The following is a 21,361-nucleotide window of genomic DNA, read 5'->3' on the forward strand; positions in this document are numbered from 1 at the left end:
ATAAAAGTTGTAAATGTATGCGAGGAAAAAAGTTTTCAGCGTACTGGGACCAATTGAGAGTTTGACAAATTGTAGCCGGAGCTGAGGAAGGGAATGAAAAAAGTCTGAATTTCCAAAATATGAGGTAAAGTTGTTAGAAAAAAAACTCAAATATTCTTTACAATTATAAATACATACACATACATACATGAATACATTTTCAAGAAAAAAATGTAGATATTCTGAGATTTAAGGCGTAAATTTACCAGGAAATAAAAGAATTTTAGAGTTGAATATATGGATTTATAATTGTAGAGGGTATTCTGTGAGATTAAAGTCATAAATATATGTGGAAATGTGTCTTCGTATCGGGGCCAGAAGAGATTATAAAAAACAAAAATTACTGAGGGGAAGGGGAGAAATATTCAGAGACTTTCTGAGATTAAAGTAATAAATTTATTCTCCAAGATTATGCAAGAAAAAAATTAAATATACTCCGAGATTAAGGTCGTAAAATTATGAGTAAATCGTAAAAAAATAAGAAAAAGGTTTTGGTTAGTGAACCAGACTTTGTGACGTCGGATGGACCTCGTCACCCCACAAACACTGCAGCTATCCGTGTGTTCAGCCTGGAAAACCTCATCAAACTATACTTTACCACATTTAGTGATAAGAAAATAACCTTTAGAGTAACCTTTAGATTGGTGAAGCTGGAACCAGAGAAGTGTTGTTTGGGGGTGTTTTTGCTGTTAAACGACTTTGTTTAAACGATGAAGCTAGAAGATATAAAAACTATCGCTGATTGCTGATGGCTGTGGATGATGATGATGATGATGATGATGATGATGATGATGATGATGATGATGATGATGATGATGATGATGATGGACTGGTCTCCTCTGATTGGACATTTGAACAGACAGCAGGTCTCTGAACAGCAGACAAACGACTTTGGGGCACAACAGAAAAGGAGCTTTTTCCTTCTCTGCCGCTTGTGTCTCAGTTTGAATATAAATCTACTTATTCCTCTATTTATTTTTGTAGTTGAGTTGTGCATAGATGAACTAAAGTACTCTACCTGCCTAACCTGAATATACTCTGGTCTATTTTCTAAAGGTAGCTAGTCGCCTTGTTTGGGATGTGGAGCCTTCTTATACATAAGGCCAATTTCTGTCTCCTCAGAGCGTGTTAGAGGTTTTAGATTAATAACTGAAGCTTTTATTTTGACAGAGTTGCAGCTAATATTTAGCATGATGTTTTCAGACGTATTATAGCCTCGAGGGAATCACTCGACTTTGGTGTACATTTACTGTTATGATGATATATGCAGATCTTCTTCAGTGCATCCGCTCGACTGCGTTTAGCTCTGATTTAGTGCACTTCACAAGTGTTGACCATAGGTTTCTTTCATGTACTCGTTGCTGGTGTTTTTTGACGTGCGTCCCTTCGTTCAGGGAGACGCCTCTCGTTGTGTTTAGGGGCTTGTTTTTGTGCTCTGACCACTTTAGGTCGGTTTCATAGCTTATGAAGGACTCTGTAAAGAAGCAGGACGCTGGTTAGTGACGGACTGAGTGATGTCTGCAGAGCTGATCTGTTTGACTGCCGAGATCCCCGCCCGCCTGGTGCTCCAGGTGAGCTGAAACAAACGCATCCAAGTCTGGTCTGAAGTCTGTTTAAAGCCTCCACCTGCATCTGTTTACTGGAGGTGTTGACCATCATAATAACCAGCTGTTCACTTAAAGTACAGAAGCGCTGAGTTTGTATTGATCCCATTAATCCTCAGTTATTGATTCTCCATCGCTGCAGCTCCAAACCCTCCTTCTGTTTATTCTTGTTTTCAGAATAAAACTATAATTTAGATTAATTTTGAAGTGTGAGTTCAGACCAGACCGGAGTTCACAATAATAAAACTACTAATGAAGATGATGATGATGATGCATCGATAATTAAAATGAAAAGAAGTTATTTTTTCACCATTTCAGAGTTGTTTTATTTTTTTCTTTTGGCTTTCTGCTTGCCAGATTTTATTTTGTTGAGTTTGGTATATTTTTGATGCTTATTTTTCTACACTGTAGACTTAACAGAGATGATAAGATGATTAAAAGGTTTAAAGGAAAACATCAGAGTGTCTCTCAGCGTCTTACTTCACCTGTGCCACATCAAACAAACCAGTTTATCCACTGCAGGTTTCAGGAGGTTCCTCCACACCTGGTTGGACTTCTTCATGGGTCCAAAACGACAGACCAAACCCGAATAATAACAGTAATAATAAACTTCGGTTATTCAGGTCCTTTCAAAAACAAACTTTAGAAATGCTTCACATGGTTAAACACAGGAACATTTCAGGACATTAGGTGAATCCAAAGATCCAAACAAGATATAAAGTCAAGCACGTTCTCAGTGGGTGTTGGACTCCGCCAAGGCTACCCCTTGTTCCTGATCCTGTTTGTGATTTTCATAGACAGGATCTCAAGGCGCAGCCGAGGTGAGGACAGTGTCCGGTTTGGAGAACTCAGAATTGCATCTCTGCTGTCTGCAGATGAGGTTCTGTTGGCTTCCTCAGACCGTGACCTTCAGCAGGCGCTGGGGTGGTTTGCAGCTGAGTGTGAAGTGGCACGTTTAAGTCTGAGGCCATGGCCATGAAACCCTCCTGGTTTGGAGTGAGTTGCTGCCCCAAGTGGGTGAGTTTAAGTATCTCTGGGTCTTGTTCACTAGTGAGGGTAAAATGGGGCACAAGATGGACAGATGGATTGGTGCTGCATCAGCAGTAATGCGGGCGCTGTACCGGTCCATTGTGGTGAAGAGGGAGCTGAGCCAGAAGGGTTAGCCTTACCTACCTAACCCTAACCTACCTAACCCTAACCCTTACCCTTACCTATGGTCATGAGCTCCAGGTAATGACCGAAAGAACGAGCTCTCGGATACAAGCCGTCAAAATGAGTTTCCTCCGTAGGGTGTCTGGGCTCAGCCTTAGAGATCCAGTGAGGGGCTCAGAGTAGAGCTGCTGCTGCTTCACATTGAAAGGAGCAAGTTGAGGTGGTTCTGGTCAGGAAGCCTCCTGGGCGCACGTCCCAGAGATTACATAACTCATCTGGCCTGGGAACCCCTCGGGAACCACCTCAGGATCCCCTTGTCAAGTCTTACTAAACTCAGATGTAGAAGTAAATGAAGTTTCAATAGTGTCAGAAACCCCTGAGGGCGCTGTAACACAGCACAGAGACAGCTGTTGATAAACTCTTTTATTAAGTTACAGGCTAGTGACAGTTTCGATAACAATGGTCTTTTCTCATTCAGCTCTTAGATAAACACACCTCGTTTACACCATTTTCACTTCCAACAAACGGCTCAGCTGTTCCTTTACATAAATATATACTGCTCTGTTTGTTTTTATGTAATTATACTGATACTTCACATACATTACTACGACAGTGTATCAGGGCCATTGCAGCTTCAAAAGAAATGAGAGGAAGGTAATGTTTTAAGAAAAGTGGATTTTCTTTTTTTAAGAAGTGGATGTAGCTTCCATGTCTTAACAGTGAAGCTGATGAAAAGCCTTAAACCTGCATTCTTTCTAATGTCCAGCAGGGGGCGACTCCACTCCAAACAGAAGTCTGATTAGATGGAAGTCAATGAGAAAAGGCGGCCTGTCTGGAACGAACATCACCAAGATGGCGATGTCCATGAAGCCAAACTCTATTACACCTGCAGAGGACAACCTTAGATTATTCTTTGCAATTGCTCTGTAGTTTTATCTTTTTACCTAAAATGGCCCTAACACGCCGTTTTGGATTACACATAGTGGTGTACAGCTGATCTGTGGTCAGGTTACAGTGACACTGCAGGGTCCACAACACATCTGCCAATCAGAGTTAAGCATAACCGTGAGTATTTGATTGATCTGGTCGACGTATTCTCACGATGGCTGAAAGCTTGTTGTGAGGAGCTCAGTAAACAGAGCAAGGCATTGTGGGTTAAATTCCCGTGCCGGCAGTCGTTGACTTCGTGGTGTCAGTGTTTTCTCTAGCATTTTTTTCTGCAGCGAGGGTGGAGGTTATTGTACCTGGGTGGTGCAGGTGTGCTGTTGAAGTGAATATCTGTATATGAAATGGCACTTGGCCTTACAATACATTTTTTTTTTTACCAGTAGAGGTGTTGCCTGGTGTGTTTTTGAACTTTGGACACAACCATTTGGTTGCCTTTATGCTAAGCTAGGGTAACTACATCCTAACTCCAGCTCTGAGCATAACGTAGAGAAACATGCTTCAGTTTGGGAGTTGGAGCGAGGATTTAGAGAGCAACGAGAACTGAGCATTGAGGAGTTGGACGTTTGATTATCAAGATTTTAGCCTGAGATGTTTGTGGAGCTCAAACTCCACAGATCTTTGTCCTGACTGGTGATTTGAGGGTTTGATTCCCTTTGACTCCACCATAATCTGCCCATATTTAATACTGTAAGGTGCTTTTGGAATAAACCTTCATCAACATAATTTGAGCAATGTTTAAGAATAATACGTATTTTTAAACCTGGTTCCTATTTGTACATGTTCTGGTGTCTAGATGACTGGTAGGTACTAAAAGTGTTGAAAAAAAAAAAAAAAAGTGACTCCACTGACAAAAACAGAAAATTTATTTTGGAGAGGATGGGAGTTTCTGGTCTGCTGCTGCTTCAACAGGTTAGTTTGTTTGTGCTTTTGTATGACTTTGATGTTTTAGGATTAGTTCTGAACAAACCGTTTAAAAACACTTGGCATGTATTGTCTCTGAAGAGAGCGATCTGACGGCTGTCTGTGGTTAAACAGAAAGGATCTTACCGGTCTGTCTCTGTACGGTTCCTTTCCATAATGTTGGTGATCTACTGGACACTTTCTGTACCTACCAGTGATTTAGACACCAGAATATGTACAAATAGGGTCCAGGTTTAAAAATCCATTAAATTCTCCATTGAATGTGTTTTAAAACCTCCGCCCCTCCCAGAGTCTCTGATCATTGTCTCTCCTTCAGCTGTCCGGTCCACAGTGCCCTCAGGTGGTCTGGTGGAGCAGCAGTACAGTGAACATATTGTCCTCTGACTCCACCAGCGCTCCTCCCTTCAGTTCCAACCCCACCACCTCCCCCTCGCTCAACAGCAGGAGGCTCACAGCGGTGACCGGCCCCACCTCTGTCACCTCCTGTTGGTGCAGAGACCCCAGAGCCCTGCCCGACTCCCCCCTGAGGACCACATGGGCGGGGCCTGGCCTCAGGTCCAAGGTGAGGACAAACAGGTAGATTCCGTTCATCGGAGCCGTGAAGGTGCCAGTGTTGGAGTAAAACTGACCCCGGTTCAGAGACGCTTTGAAGGCGATGACGCCGGTTGAGACGCTCAGAGGAAATCCAGCCACAACCAGCAGAGAGTCCTCTGATAGGTTGGACGGGACTGGAACAACACCTGGAGAGAAACGGAGGGTCAGGAGTCTGTTGGTGAGCATAAGAACCACAAATTGAGAGTTAAGATGTTCTCTCACGTCTGTACAGTAAATCTGCCACCTGTTAGCTTAGCTTAGCACAGAGACTGGTGGCAAAGTAGCAAAATCCACCTACCAGCAACTCCGAAGCTCTAAAGTTTACATGATATGTCTTGTTTATTTAATCTATATAAAAACTTTGCGTCGTTTTGCGTCTCTTAACAGTCGTTCTGTGTTTTATAGTAGTTTTTCTGATCCTTTTGGTTGTTCTGTGTTGTTTGTAGAAGTTTGGCTTAGTTTGTCGAGGTTTCGTGTTTTTTGTAGTATTTCTGTTGTTTGTAGTAGTTTTGCAGTCATTTTGAGTCACTTACAGGTCGTTTTGTTGCATTTGTAGTGGTTTTCTGTCTCTGTGGTGTCTCTTTAGTTGATGGCGAAATTTGAAATGAATGGTTCATGAAGTATGCAGTTAAGAGAGTCTGAGAGTCCAACTTATCCCACGTCAGAACCTGACAGAAAAAGTCAGTGCAAAGCTCATAAGTCGAGACTCACCTGATGACTCCCTCCTGCTTCGATGGTTCCCTCCTCTTCCTGATCCCTCCCTCGCTGCTCCTCTCTTCCTCTCTTTCTTCCCATCTTTGTTCTTCACCAGCTGCCACAGTTTATCAAGCTCCAATGTGGCGTCAGATCCTGCCAGCACGTCAGCGTTGCTGAAGACGTTCTTGAACACCCTCAGATGTTCCTCCAGCCCTCTCTTCAGCCATGTCACCTCCGCCTGCAGTTTGGCCACCACCCCACTAGACGACGCCTCCCTCTCAGTAGAAGTGTTACAAGGTTTCTCCTCCAGCCGGAGCACCCTCAGCCCTAGCTCCTCCACCACTTTCTCCAGGTTCCACAGATCGCTGCCGTCTCCTCCGTGCTCTGGACGCCTCCCCACAGTGTGCAGGAGGAGCTGGCGCTCCCTGGCTGGAACTCCACCGCTGCTCCTCTTCATGCTGCCAGGGAGCCAATCATCAGGGAGGGGGTGGGAGGAGGAGGGCTGGTCAGCATACGGTACCTCCTCTCTGTCTTCTGGGAGCAGAAGGAGTCAAACATTAGTCTTAGTATCAGCAGAAAAAAGTATTTTTTTTTAAGGACGAGTACTTTTCATGTTCCCCTTTAAACTGTGGTTTTACTCTTAACTCAAAAATAATTTTGAGCCAGTAATCTACTTTTTACTTCTCTACATTCTCCATTATTATCTTCATTATAACTAGTCTGAAGTCTAAATGAAAGCGTGTGAGGAGCATCTGTGAAGCAGAAGCTGAGCAAAAATAAGCCCCGTCTGTCTAAGATGTGATGATGACGCAAAACCCAGAACAAGCTGCAATAAGTGCTGTTTTTGGTACTTTGCACTGACCCGTATCCTAAAAATACTAAAATGGAAAATAACTTGAACTTTGAGTAATTTATTGATCTTTCATTCCGTTTCTTGGAGATGATTTTCAGGTCTCTACTGTGTGATCATAATGTCCCGTTTACAGTCTCCTTTCAGGACCAGTGGAGGATGCTGTTCTTGATTATCTGTTGTGGCTGCACTGTGGTTTTGCAGGCTGCAGTTTTCTTAAAATTGGGGTTGGGTGGATAAATAATTTGTGGTTGCTACATAGAAGATGGCTCCACTATCTGACTTGATGATATAATGAAGAAGTGGTGACGTTTTGCATCTGCAGAAACACTTTTCTGGCCATTATTGAACGCCACCAATCAGGAACAGAAGAGAGATCATGATCATACTGACTAATCTTCTATCTAATTCTGGACAGACATAACTTGACTGGTTGGCGAACGACCGTTAGGACTGTGTCGGTGCAGGTGAAACCCCTGAGGACTATGGAGGACGACGTAAATGTTGTTGTTGTAGTTCCTCACAGCCGCCAACAGATGTTACTACAGAGCTGTATTTGACTGACAGCTGAGCCCTGAATGTTGTAAAAGTGGAGTTAATTTGAATGAATTTATTTCATCCTGAGTAACAGGTCATCATTTATAAGTTGATTTTTAATAGTCTAAATCTGCCAAATAACTAGTTACTGCATCTATGATCAATCAGTCTTTACTAACAGGCTACGTACCACAGTCCTTCAAAGTAGCAGTAATTAAACCTCTCCTGAAAAAGCCTACTCTTGATTCAGGTGTATTAAGCCAACTATAGACCTATGTCCAACCTCCCCTTTCTCTCAAAGATCCTGGAGAAAGTTGTAGCCAACCAGCTGTGTAACTTTCTAAATTCCAATAGTCTATTTGAGGATTTTCAGTCAGGTTTTAGAGCGAACCACAGCACAGAGACACACTGGTGAAGGTTACAAACGACCTCCTTATGGCATCAGACAGAGGACTTCTCTCTGTCCTGGTCTTGTTACACCTGAGTGCTGCGTTTGATACCTTTGCTGCGTTATATCCTTAATTTTGAATTCCTGAATCGTTAGGTCTCTCTCTAATTAAAGAGTTTGGTCTAGACCTGCTCTTTATGTAAAGCGTCTTGAGATAACGCTGTTATGAATTGGCGCCATATAAAGATCGATTGATTGATTGATTGATTGATCCTGATAAGTGCAGTCAAGTAAAAAGTAGCATAAAGTGGAAATACTCATGGTCAGTACAAGTACTTCAAAAAAAGTACAGTACTTGAGTAAATGTAGTGAGTAACTCTCCCCCGCAGTCACAGCATGGCTCCATGCTGCTAAACCTCTCTCCTTGGTGCCTGCTGGACGGTCCTACCTGTCCTGTTTCCCAGCAGGGAGCTGATGCTCAGGTTGTGTCCTCTCAGCTGCTCCTTCAGGAGCCTCAGCTGCTCCTGCAGGGCCGGGATGGAGTGGGCCTCCTGGTCCTGGACGGGCCACTCCAGGAACTCCAGCTCCTCCTCCCCCAGCAGCAGCTCCAGCACGTCGCTGTGTCGGATGCCGTCCTGCAGCAGAGACTGAAAGGAGCCCTTCAGGTGCTGCATCTCCTCGTCCAGCTCCCTGTCGGCCTTTTTCAGGCCGGAGACCTCGGCCAGGCCCACCATCACTGAGCTGCTCAGCTGGCTCAGGTTGTGGTCCAGAGTCCTGGTCCTGCTGTGCTCCAAGGCCAGAGACTCGTTCACCTGCAGGGAGAGGACATGATGCTTGATTTAAAGATAAACTTCTATATTTGTCTTATTCTCAACACATGCAGATCCTAACCCGAGCCATGTTGGCCCTGTCTACGGCTCTCGGCCCAGAGCCCATTGGTTCCTAAGTGAGGAAGGAAATCTTTAATAAGACCTCTCTGATTTATAGTTTCATGTTTAAAAGGGCTCAGTGATTTCTAAAAGCAGCTGCACACTGTAGTTTTTAATCAAACAGGAGGAAGTAGTGCATTTGTTGGACTATTTTCTGCAGCAGATGAGTGTTTTGGGCAGCAGGACGGTGTCAGAATAAACTACAGTGTATGTGCTGATGGTGACAGTGTAAGAGTGCAGCTCGCTGATGTGTTATAATCGTTTTGGATGGAGTAGATGATAAAATGTCATGAGGGGGCAAATTCTATCAAGGCTTTAAACACTGTAAATGTGTGTAAGTGTGTAAGTGATGTGTCGGTCGCAAACGATCCGGTTCTTAGAGCCGGCTCTTTGAAGTGAACGACGGGAGCTGGCTCCTGATGGGGAGTGGATTTGTTTGTTTTTCTCATCTTTTTTCTGTTAAAGCCGCACGTGATTGGTCAAGATGTGCAGCAGAGGCGCCTCTGCTGCACATCTTGACCAATCACGTGAGGGGGGGCCAGGGGGGGCCGCGGCCACCCCTGAAAAAAGCTTGCCCCCCCCAGTGGCCCCCCCAGTTCTGATAGGTCAAGTTGACATTTGAAAATTTAGGAAATTGTAACTACATTGCAAGTGAAGGCAGCACTGCAGCAGCTGCTGCCCAAACTCAGAGACGGACAGTGGAAGCTTTCAACGGCAGCTGTTGAGACAAGCAGACTACCAACAGGTAAGTCAGTCAAACAGTACTTACTTTTAGAACAAATAGTACGTGTTTGGTAAACTGTGTCTGTGCTGAACCTCCTGCCGGCTGCTCTCCGTTACTGAGCATCTCATTAGCTTGTGTTAAGGGCCGCTAGCGTCGGATCACCAGCACCTGTGCCGTGATGCTACGGCAATTTGCAGACAATGAAGAGAAAGTCTACGGACATCTCTTCCATATGTGTGATGATGCAGGCCAAGATAAGACCGCCGAGCAAACCCATGAGCAGACAGAGACAGAGACAGAGCAGGTTCAGGCAGCGACAGGTCCAGAGAACAGGGAAGAAGTAAGGCAGCAGGTCAGACAGGACACAGCTGGTCATCCTACTGCTGGACCAACAGGTGAGCTGAGAACAGGGTCCCTCATGGGGAAATGAATGGCAAGAGAGTAACTTTACCTGGATAAACGTGTGGTAACAAGGTGTCAACACTGAGTTATGAATCCTGGTGCAACAGAAAGCTTCTCATTCATGTTTACAGGTAGATGAGTTTGAACAGTCAGAACAGAACTGACTGTGGGTCCATAATACAACTGTAATCTGGGATTACTATGGACAGCTACTCATGTTATTACTGTTGTTTTTGCTGCTGCTATTTTAAATTCTGAGTAACTTATTGTCCTCATGTTTCATCACAGATATTTCCCAGTCAACATCAGAAGGCCCAAACAGCTGCATCTCAAGTTTTTCCCTCGTACTCTTCAAGGGGGCAGAAGACGAGGCTTCAAGAAAGACTGGTACAGTCAAATGTCTACTGTCAAATACAATGCTTTGTTTACATGTTTACAGCAGAATAAAGCTGTATTGAAAACAATCAAAGGCCTCTGTGTGGTGCTTTTAAACTTGAGTAGACTTGTTCCCTGTAACTGTTTAGTTCATTACATGAATGTACTCCCTAATAGTAAAGCTGTATAATACAACTACCCTATTAGAACAATGAATTTCCTAACTCATAAATAAACCAACACTTAATAAAACAGGCTTGTACTGTATTAGTCCATGTACATCTAAGTAACATTAACTGTAAAATTAGAAAGTATATGAGTACATGATTCCTTAACTGTCATACTGACATTGATTTTGACTAGCCTCAACAGCTTTTCTTCTTGAAATTGCGTTATTGTTTTTGGTTTTGGTGTGCCACCCCAGGATTTTCACTGGCCCTATCTTGCCCCCCCTGTGAAAAATTTCTGGGGGCGCCCCTGATGTGCAGTGGTGTCTGTGTGTCCACACTGTACAATACATTTATTGAAGCAACAATAAAATCTGAGGAGCCACTTGGGAGCCGAAAAAGAGCCGGCTCTTTTTAGGGAGCCGAGCCAAAAGAACCGACTCTCTAAAAAGAGCCGAAATTCCCATCACTACAAAAAAGTCTCTATCTTTCAGGTTAGGTTTGGCCCACTGAATATGCTCATATGTGTTCATCCCATCATGCATCTGGCCCAGCAACGCTGCTGATTGGCTCATACCACAGTGGTGCCGTCATTCAGGTGGCGGTCCGGTATCCAGCTCTTATAATACAGCCACGAGTGCCACACAAAGAACTTTCCCCAGCAGATGCCCTGGTAGCGGCACGTCTGTGGTCAGTGACAGGCAGCAGCACCACGAGTAACATCATCAATGACCTCAGTGTGTCAGTTAATGAAATACCACATAATATAACACTGATGTCATTGTCTGAGGTGGCAAACTGTCCCACCTGAAATTCAATCAGCCTTGATATTTATGCCAGAAACCGAGGGAGAATCGGGTATTGAGCCGCCGGTACAGCAGGTTTTAACTTTATTTTTGGCTCCAATATTCATCAAATGAGGGGAAATTAAGAAGAAAATATATTGTTTTATCATCACCAAATCTTATCCGCTTACCCGTTTTTGTGGAAAAGATCGACCCGATGTCCACCAAGGACATTTTTATAAAATATTAAAATTAACATTTTTGATAAACTAATCTTGATAAACTAATCCCTGTGATGTGTTTCTAATATCCCTATCACTAATCACTTATGTATGAATCTAAATATTTAGATGTTTTTCTTCTGGGTCTCAGGGGGATAAACAAGGAGCTAAAAGCTCCTTTAAAGCTCCATGAAGCTCCTGGAGGGAAGCTGCAGACTGAGCGGATCATCCAGCACTTGAGACACCAACACATTGTTTTAACATTTCAGAGTCGAACTTGAACAGAAATGAGCTGTGCGTTTTGTCTGTGTCTTCAGCAGAAAACGGTTAAAGGCTTTTATTTTTCATACCTGCTGGAGGCCACGTTGGAGCGCCTCTAGAGCCAGCTCCCAGTCGCCGGCCCCGCCCCACTGCTCCTCCCCTCCCTCGACGGTCTCGTCCAGGGCTAATCGGTTCTCATTGGCCAGTTCCGTCACATTGGCCACGGTCACCCGCAGCTGAGCTACGTCGGCCTTCAGCCCCTTGCAGTCGCAGTCTCCAGACATGTTAGAGTAAGGACCATAGAGTAAGGTGTACAGGTAGTCCACGTCCACGTCCATCTCCTGCAGCTGCTTGCCCTGCTGGCTGAGGTTCCCTGCCAGTTCACCCACCTGCCTCAGCACCACTTCTTTCGCCGTCTCCACCTCCAGCCCCGTTTCCATGAACTGGATCTGACTGGTCCGGGCCGTCTGGTTGATGTGCTTATCCAGCTCCTTAAAGTCCCGCCTCAGCTGCTGGATGCTCCCCGAAGTCACCTCCATGTCCTCCATCAGCCCGTCCAACTGCACATCAACATGAGGTGAAGCATTTATTAGGTGGTTTTCTTCAACTCACCTTTTAAACCTTTTTCTCAAACCCACAGTTGACATGTCCCATAGTAAACATTTCTATCTATCCATCCATCCATCCACTTTCCAGATGGCTGGTGACATGTATATAATTTGGGTTAAATGCTATTTGTATGTGTTAAGGTTACAATGTTCCACATGACAAATTCAATAAATATGTTGACCAGGAAAAAAATGTGAATCTATAACACCAGCTAACAAATAAGTCGCCAAATAAGGATCTTTATTCGTTAAAATGTGCCAACAGTATTTGTGTTTTTGAAACATGTTCACATCAGCTTCACATCAACGTCTTACACAACCACTGTGTCCTTTAAGTCAAGACTGAATTAAAAAAAACCCTGTGTTATCACATACAAGTGTAGGTTCACCACTGAGGTGCAGCATTAAATAAGGCAGATTCTGCATTTCTGGTGAGTTTGGTGGTTGGGCCCCATTTGTAAATATTTTAGTGTCTGAATGACTGGTAGGTACAAAAAGTGTTGGAATTGGTCCAGGAGATCACCTCAGCTGACAGTTGCCAAATGGGCTGCAACAGCTGCACTGTAATCTTTTGGGGCAACTGCACCTGATCAAAGTACATCCACTAAAAGATGGAAAAAAATTATTGAAAGGATCCCTACAGAGACAGATCTGTAAGATCCTTTTGGTTTAACCACAAACAGCCGTTCTATCGCTCTCTTCAAAGACACCAGACTACATTGACAAAAACACTCATTTTACCTCGCAGATCTGATCGCTGGTCTGACAGCGGCTGAAAACAGGACAGGTACTAGACGTGTTTTGGTGCGACCCACCTTCACTGTGTTGTTGACCACTGTGCCATCCAGGCGTTCAATGGCTTCCCAGAGCGCTGAGGTGTCTGAGGGCTGCAGCAGGTGGGTGGGAGGCAGGGTGGGAGGAGGGAGGTGATCCTCCAGCTCATCCTCAGTGGTCTGATCCTGGTCCAGCTTCAGCTCAGCCAGTGTGGTGTTCATGGCCTGCAGGCTGACCTAACATCAGGGCCAGGGTTAGAAAGTTTGGGAATCATATGGTGCCCTTTAAATCACCACTTTGATTTTCTTTCTCTCTGAATAAAAAAAGAAAGAATGCCTTTAGGGATTTTTGTCCACTGACCTGCAGCATCTTGTGGTGGCGCCTCAGTTTCATGTCGATGTCCGTCTTAAAGGTGGTGAGGTTGTAGTGCAGCATTGCATGCTGGGAGTGCAGCCTGTTCTCCATGACAGCCTGTTGGCTGTCCATCTGCCTCCGGACCTCCCCGATGTGCTGAAACACCTTGTCCAGTCTGGCATCCAAGCGCTCCTGAGCTGCCTCGTCGAGCACAAGGTCGTCCGGGGGCCCCGCCTGTGGCTCCGCCCCCAGCTGGCTGCTCTTCAGCTGGGCCACGTCACGGGCCAGGTCCCCCACCTGCCGGCTCAGGCGCTCCAATGAGCAGTTGAAGCCCTCCAGAACCGGCTGCAGCTGAGACATGACCAGGGCCATCATGTGGGGAACAGGGAGGGCTGCCGGGGCTTCTGGATATGGGGGGGCGACGGTGTCTGCCTCATCTACAACTGAGAAGTAATAGCTCATTCAGGTACAGACCAAAAATATTTTCATGTGAGAAATTCAAATAATATGGAGCACTAAAGGGGGACGTCAGTGATCTAGAAACTCAAACAAGTGATGAGGAGAGCAAAGCTGGTCAGTCTGTTATCATTCATCCTCTTTGGTGCCCGATACAGACGCACAATGTGCTCTTCAGCATGCTTATGAGACGCTGGACAGAAAAACACGAGATCATTTGTAACAATTTACTTTGAGAGCTTGTATTTATGTGTTTTGTTATTTTTCTCGGTGATGTCATTTAGACACCATTCTCGTAAAAATGAGGAATAACTGCAAATGTAAAAGGTTTCATCATCGGGCCACCACCTCACTTTTGTGTAATCCTATTCAGTGATAAACAGGGAATTATCATATAATGATTTCACTGAAAATCCAACCAACTGACAATATGTGGCAACATGTCCACCACACTAATGATAACAATAAAATCAGAATCAGGTAAAGTAAATTCACATTACAAGGACTTTGCTTGAGTATACTGGTGCATAGTCAGAGAACAGATATAAAATCTAAAAATATAAAATAGATATTTACAATACAGAATGAGAAAAATAAATGACGAAAAAAAAAAAAAAAAATCTGTATGTTAAAATGTGATCATATCAGTTTGTAAACAATGTATTTTTAAACTGCTTGTGTTCTAATTAAATACATTTTCGCAGACCAGTATTTTGTATTTTATTTGTAACAAGACAGTTTCATCTCTGGGGACATGGAGGGTTAAATGTTATGTGACGAGATGTCAGAATAATGAAAACGATTAAATACTTTGATGCCATGCTAAATTCAGAACTGTTGGTGGCGCTATATGAAAAGAAGGAAGATCAGTAAAGTTATCAGGATTCATCCTGTGGATATATGTCCGGAGCAGATTTCTACATTTAGGCCAGCTAAAACAAAACCATAATTATTATAAAGGAGGTATTTCTTCGACCCACTCTCCCTTCCCCACTACCAAAACACAGAGCTAATCTTAACCAGAGGCCACCCCCCCTCAGTGATTCATGGCTCTCTGTGGGCCGATTGTTGGCTGCTCTGCTCTAAAATAGAACCACTTTAGTTTCCAAACTGGAATATAAACACAGCACAGCCCAGTCCAGCAGGGAAACAACAACACCTGAAATGGGTCAGAGCCTGGACGCTGCCGGTTCTGTACCCACTGATGTTGATACTGAGACCCACTGGGGGGGCCGTTTGTGTCGTGGAGCCTCGAGGGCTCCGAGATTAGAGGAGTTTTCTCAGTTTGTTTCTGTTGGTTCGGCAGAGACTGAAGCCAGAACACACAGTGACCGCAGGACGCTGCCGATCCTCCAGCTGGACCTCATTCTGGTCCGAGACCCCTCAGGGCTCAGTGGGCCCAACCTGACCCCGTGTTATGTTGTTATTTCTGGAGTTTGAAACAAACCCAACTGTTTCCTGCTGTTTATCGCTCTGACTAATCCAGAGAGACTCTAAATGAGGAGCAGAAATAAAACTCAGTAAACCATCCGTCAGAGAGAAGTTAAAACGGTTTGACAGCATGATGTCAAATTGTGTCAGTACAGGATTCAGTCGGTATTATTGATCAGCCACACAGGATCATGAAAAGAGACTCGGCGCGTTTGTTTAATTCCTCTGAGAAATGAAACACAGCAACGTGCTGCATTTTCCATTTAAAGCAGCTCCATTTAAATCAGCAGACACCGAATCCCACACTGAAACTCTTAAAACACATCAAATTCACCACCAAAGTACTGATACAGTCTGACAAGAACACCAACTTTACCTCACAAAACATGGCTCCTTTAAACCAAAGTCACTCAATAACACACAACTAACCGACTGGGGCAGCAGTATACCAGCAACTCCTGTTCTGTGAAGTAAAATGGTCAAATGTTTTTGTCAACGGAGTCTGGTGGCTTTGAGGAGAGCGATATAACGCTGGCTCCTAGTTCTGCTGCGTCAGTCTAAATCCTTTTTTAAACTGTCCATCATGAAAGTTGTAGGAAGAGGTGGAGGAAGTGTTCAGATCCTTTACTGCAGTGAAAGTATAAATACCACTCTGAAAATACTCAGAAGTTAAAGTCCTGCATTAAAATATAACTACAGTAAGAGTGTTTGAGTATAATAAGGGAAATGTAGTATTAAAAGGGCAGATTTAAGGAGTTCAGACAACAAAAAACTTTTGCAAAGTGAGGACATGTTGGAAAGGAGAATTATTTTTGGGCAAGTTGTTAGTTGTCGACATTTTTGGGAACTGAAGAGCTGTTTCTGGAAAGTAAGGATTTGTTTTAAAGTAAAGATGTTTTTTGGAACATAAGAACCCAGAGGTAAAGAAAAATTCAAAATAAATCTCTTCTTTGTCAAGCTGATTTCTGCCAAACGTAACATGAGCTCAGTTTAACATCCATATGAGATTTTGATCATTTTCTTACACTTTGTAAACTCTGAGAAATAACCTTCCTCTTGTCTCAGTCCGATGTGAATTTAAGATCCAAAAGAAAATTTGATTGGCCCCTAAATGAGCTGGCACAACATCAGAAATATGTCTCAAGGTGCTCAGGGTCATTTGTCTTAAACTGATTTATTGGTTTAAAAACAGGTCAGAATTCACTAATGTCCAGATAAGAACATTTATGTTTGATGAAACAAAGAAAAGACTGTGAAGAGAATATTAACATTTTCCTCTGGAAACATTTTTTCCAGTCTTCACTTCTTCAGAGGGCTTCTTTGAGGGTTCAGACTTGGCCTTTTGGCTCTGGTCAGGTTTAGGTTCAGGGTGGCGGGGCCTAGGACCTATGGAAGGCATTGAGACACCGGGGTCCTCACAGGTATAGAAAAACACACACACGAGTATGTGTATGTGTGTGTGTGTGCCTCAGGTCATTGCTGTCGCTCTCCTCTAGAGACACAGTCCAGACACAACCACCTCAAACACACACACACACACACACTGACCGCAGCCTCTGTCATCACAACCCGTTGTCATTACGACTAACCGAACTCTTTTCCCACATGCTGCGGGGTACAGAGAGGTCAGAGGTCACAGTACAGTGAGGCCATGCTGCGACAGGAAGTTCCAGGTCACCTCAGACTCCAGCTGCAGGGGAGAGGCGTGGGCGGGCTGCTGCGGGGGCCTTTGGAGGTTGAAATCCAACACGCCCCCGTCAGCTGGCAGTGTTTCTATCTAATGACTGTCAGTGTGATTTACGGGGCCGAGCCCAGTCGACTTCCTGTTCGGACAAAACAACGTCTGTTGTACAACTGCGGCTCTGTTTGCTCCCTTCACTGTTTTGTTGTAAATGTCACAATTTAAAAAAAGGTAAGGAGGCACTTTAATGAGCCACGTGGGGAAACAGGGACAACACAGAACCAAACAGTGGAGGACACAGCAGGAGAAAACAGAATCAGGACCATAAATTTCCTTTTGATGCAATAATTTTTCAGGTTTGTACAAAGTTCACCAAATGTTTGAATTGAAACCGTGTGTTGACTCAAAATCTTACATAAAATCTCACATGCTCAGACTCCTCAAGAAGATATTATCTCACAACAAACATCCATGAATCTGCCTGACTGACCTCCTCATAACTGCAGAACTTGCCTGAGAATCTAAATGTTTGCCTGAGAATCTAAAAGTTTTCATCAGCATCACAGTAATCCAGTGATAGCTGTCTGCACATGCATGGGTCCGCTGCAACAGGAGCTACTGACAGCTCAACAAAGAAGAAGATGATGATGATGAGGAGAAGAAGCATCTGAGCAATAGTTATCTTGATTTTATCTGAAGTTTTATCTGAATCTTGTCCAATTTGAACCACTTCAACATGGTTACTGCTGCTAAGGTATAATTAGAAAATCAATGTTCAGGTTAGATTAAACTGCTCTTAATTTTCTTGTCAGGTGGAACATCAAGGGACATTTGAGAGTTGGTTGTTGAACGGGGATATAATGTATAACATATGCATGTGTGTGTATGCACCACACACACACACACATATGGGTAACAGATTAAAAGGAAGTACAACAGAAAGTGCGTAACTAAGGTGCTGTTTCACCATGAGCCTCCAGAACAGCTTCAGTGCTCCCTGTCAGAGGTTCTCCAGGTGTGTTGACCTTCACTGGTTGGGATCAACAGTGTTCTTTCAAAAAATATTCTCTCATTTAGTGTTTTGATGATGGTGGAGTGCAACACGATGCTTCAAACTCGCTATTCAACCCCCTACAGGACCCCTAAAATCGCCTGAAAGCCCACCACAACTTCCTGAAAGACTACAAAGACCTGTTTAAGGACTCCTCCCAAAGGACCTCTAGATCATTATTGATAACTAATAGAACCCCTTATTGTTTCCTACAGAACCTAAAGAACCTTTAGAGCCTTCTCAGTGATTACTAAAATCGTACAAATGGCAAAAAGAACCTAATCTCTTGCCATTATATGGCTGTAAAACTCAAAGTACTATAGAACCTCCTCAGTGGCCACTAGAACCTCATGAAGATCCCCTTGAACCTCCAAGTCAGAATCAGAAGTACTTTATTTATCCAAAGTGACAAATTTGGGACTAGAACCTCCTAAACAGCCATAAAAACTTTTGGATTACTGCAGAACCTCATCAATAACCATCTCAGCCAACTAAACAACCCCTAGAACCACCTAAAGGAACTCAATAACCCCTTAAATGACCCCTACCCTCCCAAATGACTTTTTGAAGTGCTGTAAAAACTCCTCACTGACCACTAGAACCTCCTAAAAGACATCTTAAACATCTTCAGTTACCTAAAAGATCCAAAGACCCTCAACTTGAACCCCTAGGACCCCCTCAATGACCACAAAAACCTCCTTAGAGACCCTTTAAACTTCCTCAGTTACCTATTGGACCCAAGAACCTTTAGGACCCGTTCAATAACCACTAAAACCTCCATAAAGATCTCTTGAACCTCTTCAGTCACCTATGGGATCCCAGGAAGACCCTAAAGCTCACCGAGGACCCTCTCAGTCACCACTAAGAGCTTCTTGAACCTCCTCAGTTATCTATATAAGTCAAAGAACATCCTGAAGACCCCTTGTACACAAGAATCCCCCAGTAAACATCAGTAACGCAGCAGCTGGGTGCTGCAGAATGTTCCTTTCGGCATGATGTAATACTGGCTGGTCCATGAGGTCAAAGGTCAGAGAGAGCAGAGCACTGTGGGAACCTGAGAGCGAGGCCGATCCCCAAACAAGCTCCACACAGGGTGGAGGAAGTGTGTGCGTGTGTGATGTAATGCTGCACATGATGGAGGTACTGTATAATATAGTGTCATCTTATAGCCCCCCCCCCCCCACACACACACAGTGTGGGAGACAGAAGAAAGAGAGGATTTCCTGTAGAGGAAGTGTGTGTCATTATGTATGTGGTCAGTGGAGGAGTCATTGCAGAGGAATGGAGCTCCCTGTGTGTGTGCACTCACTCATGTCTGTATTGTTATGAAAACTAATTTTGATTTACACCAGTGTTATGAGGACTTTCCATCATTGTGGGGACATTTTGCCAGGTCCTCACAACTTCAAAGGACCATTTGAGGGTTAAGACTTGGTCTTGAGTCTAAAGTTAGAATTAGGTTAAGGTTAGGGTAAGAGGCTAGGGAATGCATTATGACAATGAGTGTCTTCACAACCATAGAAAGACAAGAATGTGTGCGTGTGTGTCTTTGTATGGTTACGACAGCAAACTTTGGTTTTCCACAACCTAGTGAGGACATTTCAGCATTGTGAGGACACTTTGCCTGGTCCTCACAACTTCAAAGGGTTAAGTCTTGGTTTTAAGGTTAGGTTAAATTAGGGTTTAGGCATTCAGTTGTGATGTGTTTGAGCGTTAAATTCCCTCATAGGATGTGAATGAGACATCAGGATTTTTACATCCACCTGCCTTCATCTTGCAGCCTGTTGCACCAGCTGATGTCAGTTAGTTAGTTAGTTAAATTGTTCAAACATAAAATACCATCAATTTCAGTTACATTTTTCTAACTAGGAAAAAAAGTAATTGAGATAAAAAAAAATCTCCTTTACAAAAGTGCCGCGGCCAAGACAAGCAAACACATAACAGTTACACACAATAAAAGATTTCAGATCACAGCATGAGTTCACCAAAATAAGAGTCAGGTCGTCGTATCCAGGATCATGTAGGAACAAACAGCTCAGACAAAGCCTCTGCAGCCTGATTTGTCTTCCTCCAACTCCCTTAATCTACTTTTAAAAAACACCCAAAGTGACGAGTTCAGCTGGGCCCAAATGCTTCTGCATCAAGTTCAGTCTAAAAGCTGTTTTTACCATTTCAAGATAGACATTCGAGACTGACAGAAAGAGTGAGTCCAGCAAATATGTCTCAGATCCAAGAGTCAAAATGTTTGTCACTCCGGTTGTACCAGGACACCTGTGCGTGGAGCTCCTTAACAGAAAGATGTATATAAAGAAAAAAGAATATATGAAAATAAAATAAACTTAAGATATAAAAATCTGTACATAGAACAAATACATATAACAAAGAGAATACGGGGTAATGTAAATGTAATAAAGATATATACAGTGTGTATATAGAGGAAGGTGCTAATACATTCAGCTGTCAGATGTTGGCCGGATGAGTCTTAATATTGCACGGAGATAATAAACATTTATGGTACAGATATTTGATGTGATTGAAGTAATAGTTTCATTATACAGAAGCCTGTGGACATGACTGATGTGACTTTGCAGGTATTAGTCAGACCCCTGACCTGCTCCCCTGCCATACAGCACGTTGAGACAGCTGGTTAACGTTAGGGACCGCACTCGTCTTGTTGTCGGGGCTAACCCACATCCTAGCGAGTCAATAGCTGTTGTGTATTAATAAAATAAATATATAGAATTAGAATTTGAGGCAATTTGCTATTAAAATAAAACATCTTGCAAGAGCTGCTTCCGCTTCCCTGAAAATACGCAGGGCTCCGACTAATACCTGGAAAACAATCAACAGTGAAACTATTTATTTGCCAGTCCAGCAAAAAACACAAAAACTAAACTGCCCGGAAGAGGAGAGGGTACGCTGTACTGAGGAGAGCTGCTCCACGCCACCACAGAAGAAAAAACCCCAGAAGGCACAAGTCGATCAGTAGTTACAAGTGTGTGAATCACACCTGAAGAAAAAAAGATCCTCTCCAAACTACGTCAGCGAACGCAGTGTGTCACCAGATCCACACATGCAGATTCAGTGGTTCACAAGACAACTTTAGATTTGAGATGGTCTCATTGTAGCTAATGTGTACGGACACAGGAAAAATATGTTTACTGTTTTAGGTATTTGTATGCAAAGTAGAAGCAAATGTGTTTGTATTTGTACAATCATTACACATTTATTCAAATGTCAATTTACAGACACAAGGTGACTATTGTTGTATCGATAGTAACTTCCAGCAACTTTCTTGTGGAGAAAATTGCAGAAATACGCTGGAAGAAACTTTTGAATTTCCTTGTTTATAAGGACATGCCAGTGATGACGTCTGCAGAGAGACATTGTGGGACAGCAGATAGTATCTAGTG

General features: G+C 43.5%; 1 protein-coding gene across 3 annotated transcripts in view; it reads right to left on the minus strand.

Moving 5' to 3' along the window:
• Positions 1 to 3,145: 3,145 nt before the first annotated feature.
• mmrn2a (multimerin 2a) overlaps positions 3,146 to 21,361 on the minus strand; it is a 34,328-nt gene continuing 16,112 nt past the window's right edge. For 2 of the 3 annotated variants that reach the window (XM_070841328.1, XM_070841326.1), the window contains exons 5-10: positions 13,336 to 13,772; positions 13,017 to 13,211; positions 11,683 to 12,153; positions 8,178 to 8,541; positions 5,970 to 6,488; positions 3,146 to 5,404 (exon numbers count right to left, since the gene is read on the minus strand). In XM_070841328.1, the coding sequence (XP_070697429.1) occupies positions 5,001 to 5,404; positions 5,970 to 6,488; positions 8,178 to 8,541; positions 11,683 to 12,153; positions 13,017 to 13,211; positions 13,336 to 13,772 (2,390 nt within the window). In that variant the 3' untranslated portion in view covers positions 3,146 to 5,000. The remainder of the gene's footprint in view (positions 5,405 to 5,969; positions 6,489 to 8,177; positions 8,542 to 11,682; positions 12,154 to 13,016; positions 13,212 to 13,335; positions 13,773 to 21,361) is intronic. The other variant, XM_070841327.1, reaches the window with a different exon arrangement.

This window comes from Pempheris klunzingeri, chromosome 12 (genome assembly GCF_042242105.1).
Source record: "Pempheris klunzingeri isolate RE-2024b chromosome 12, fPemKlu1.hap1, whole genome shotgun sequence".
Classification (NCBI taxonomy): domain Eukaryota; kingdom Metazoa; phylum Chordata; class Actinopteri; order Acropomatiformes; family Pempheridae; genus Pempheris; species Pempheris klunzingeri.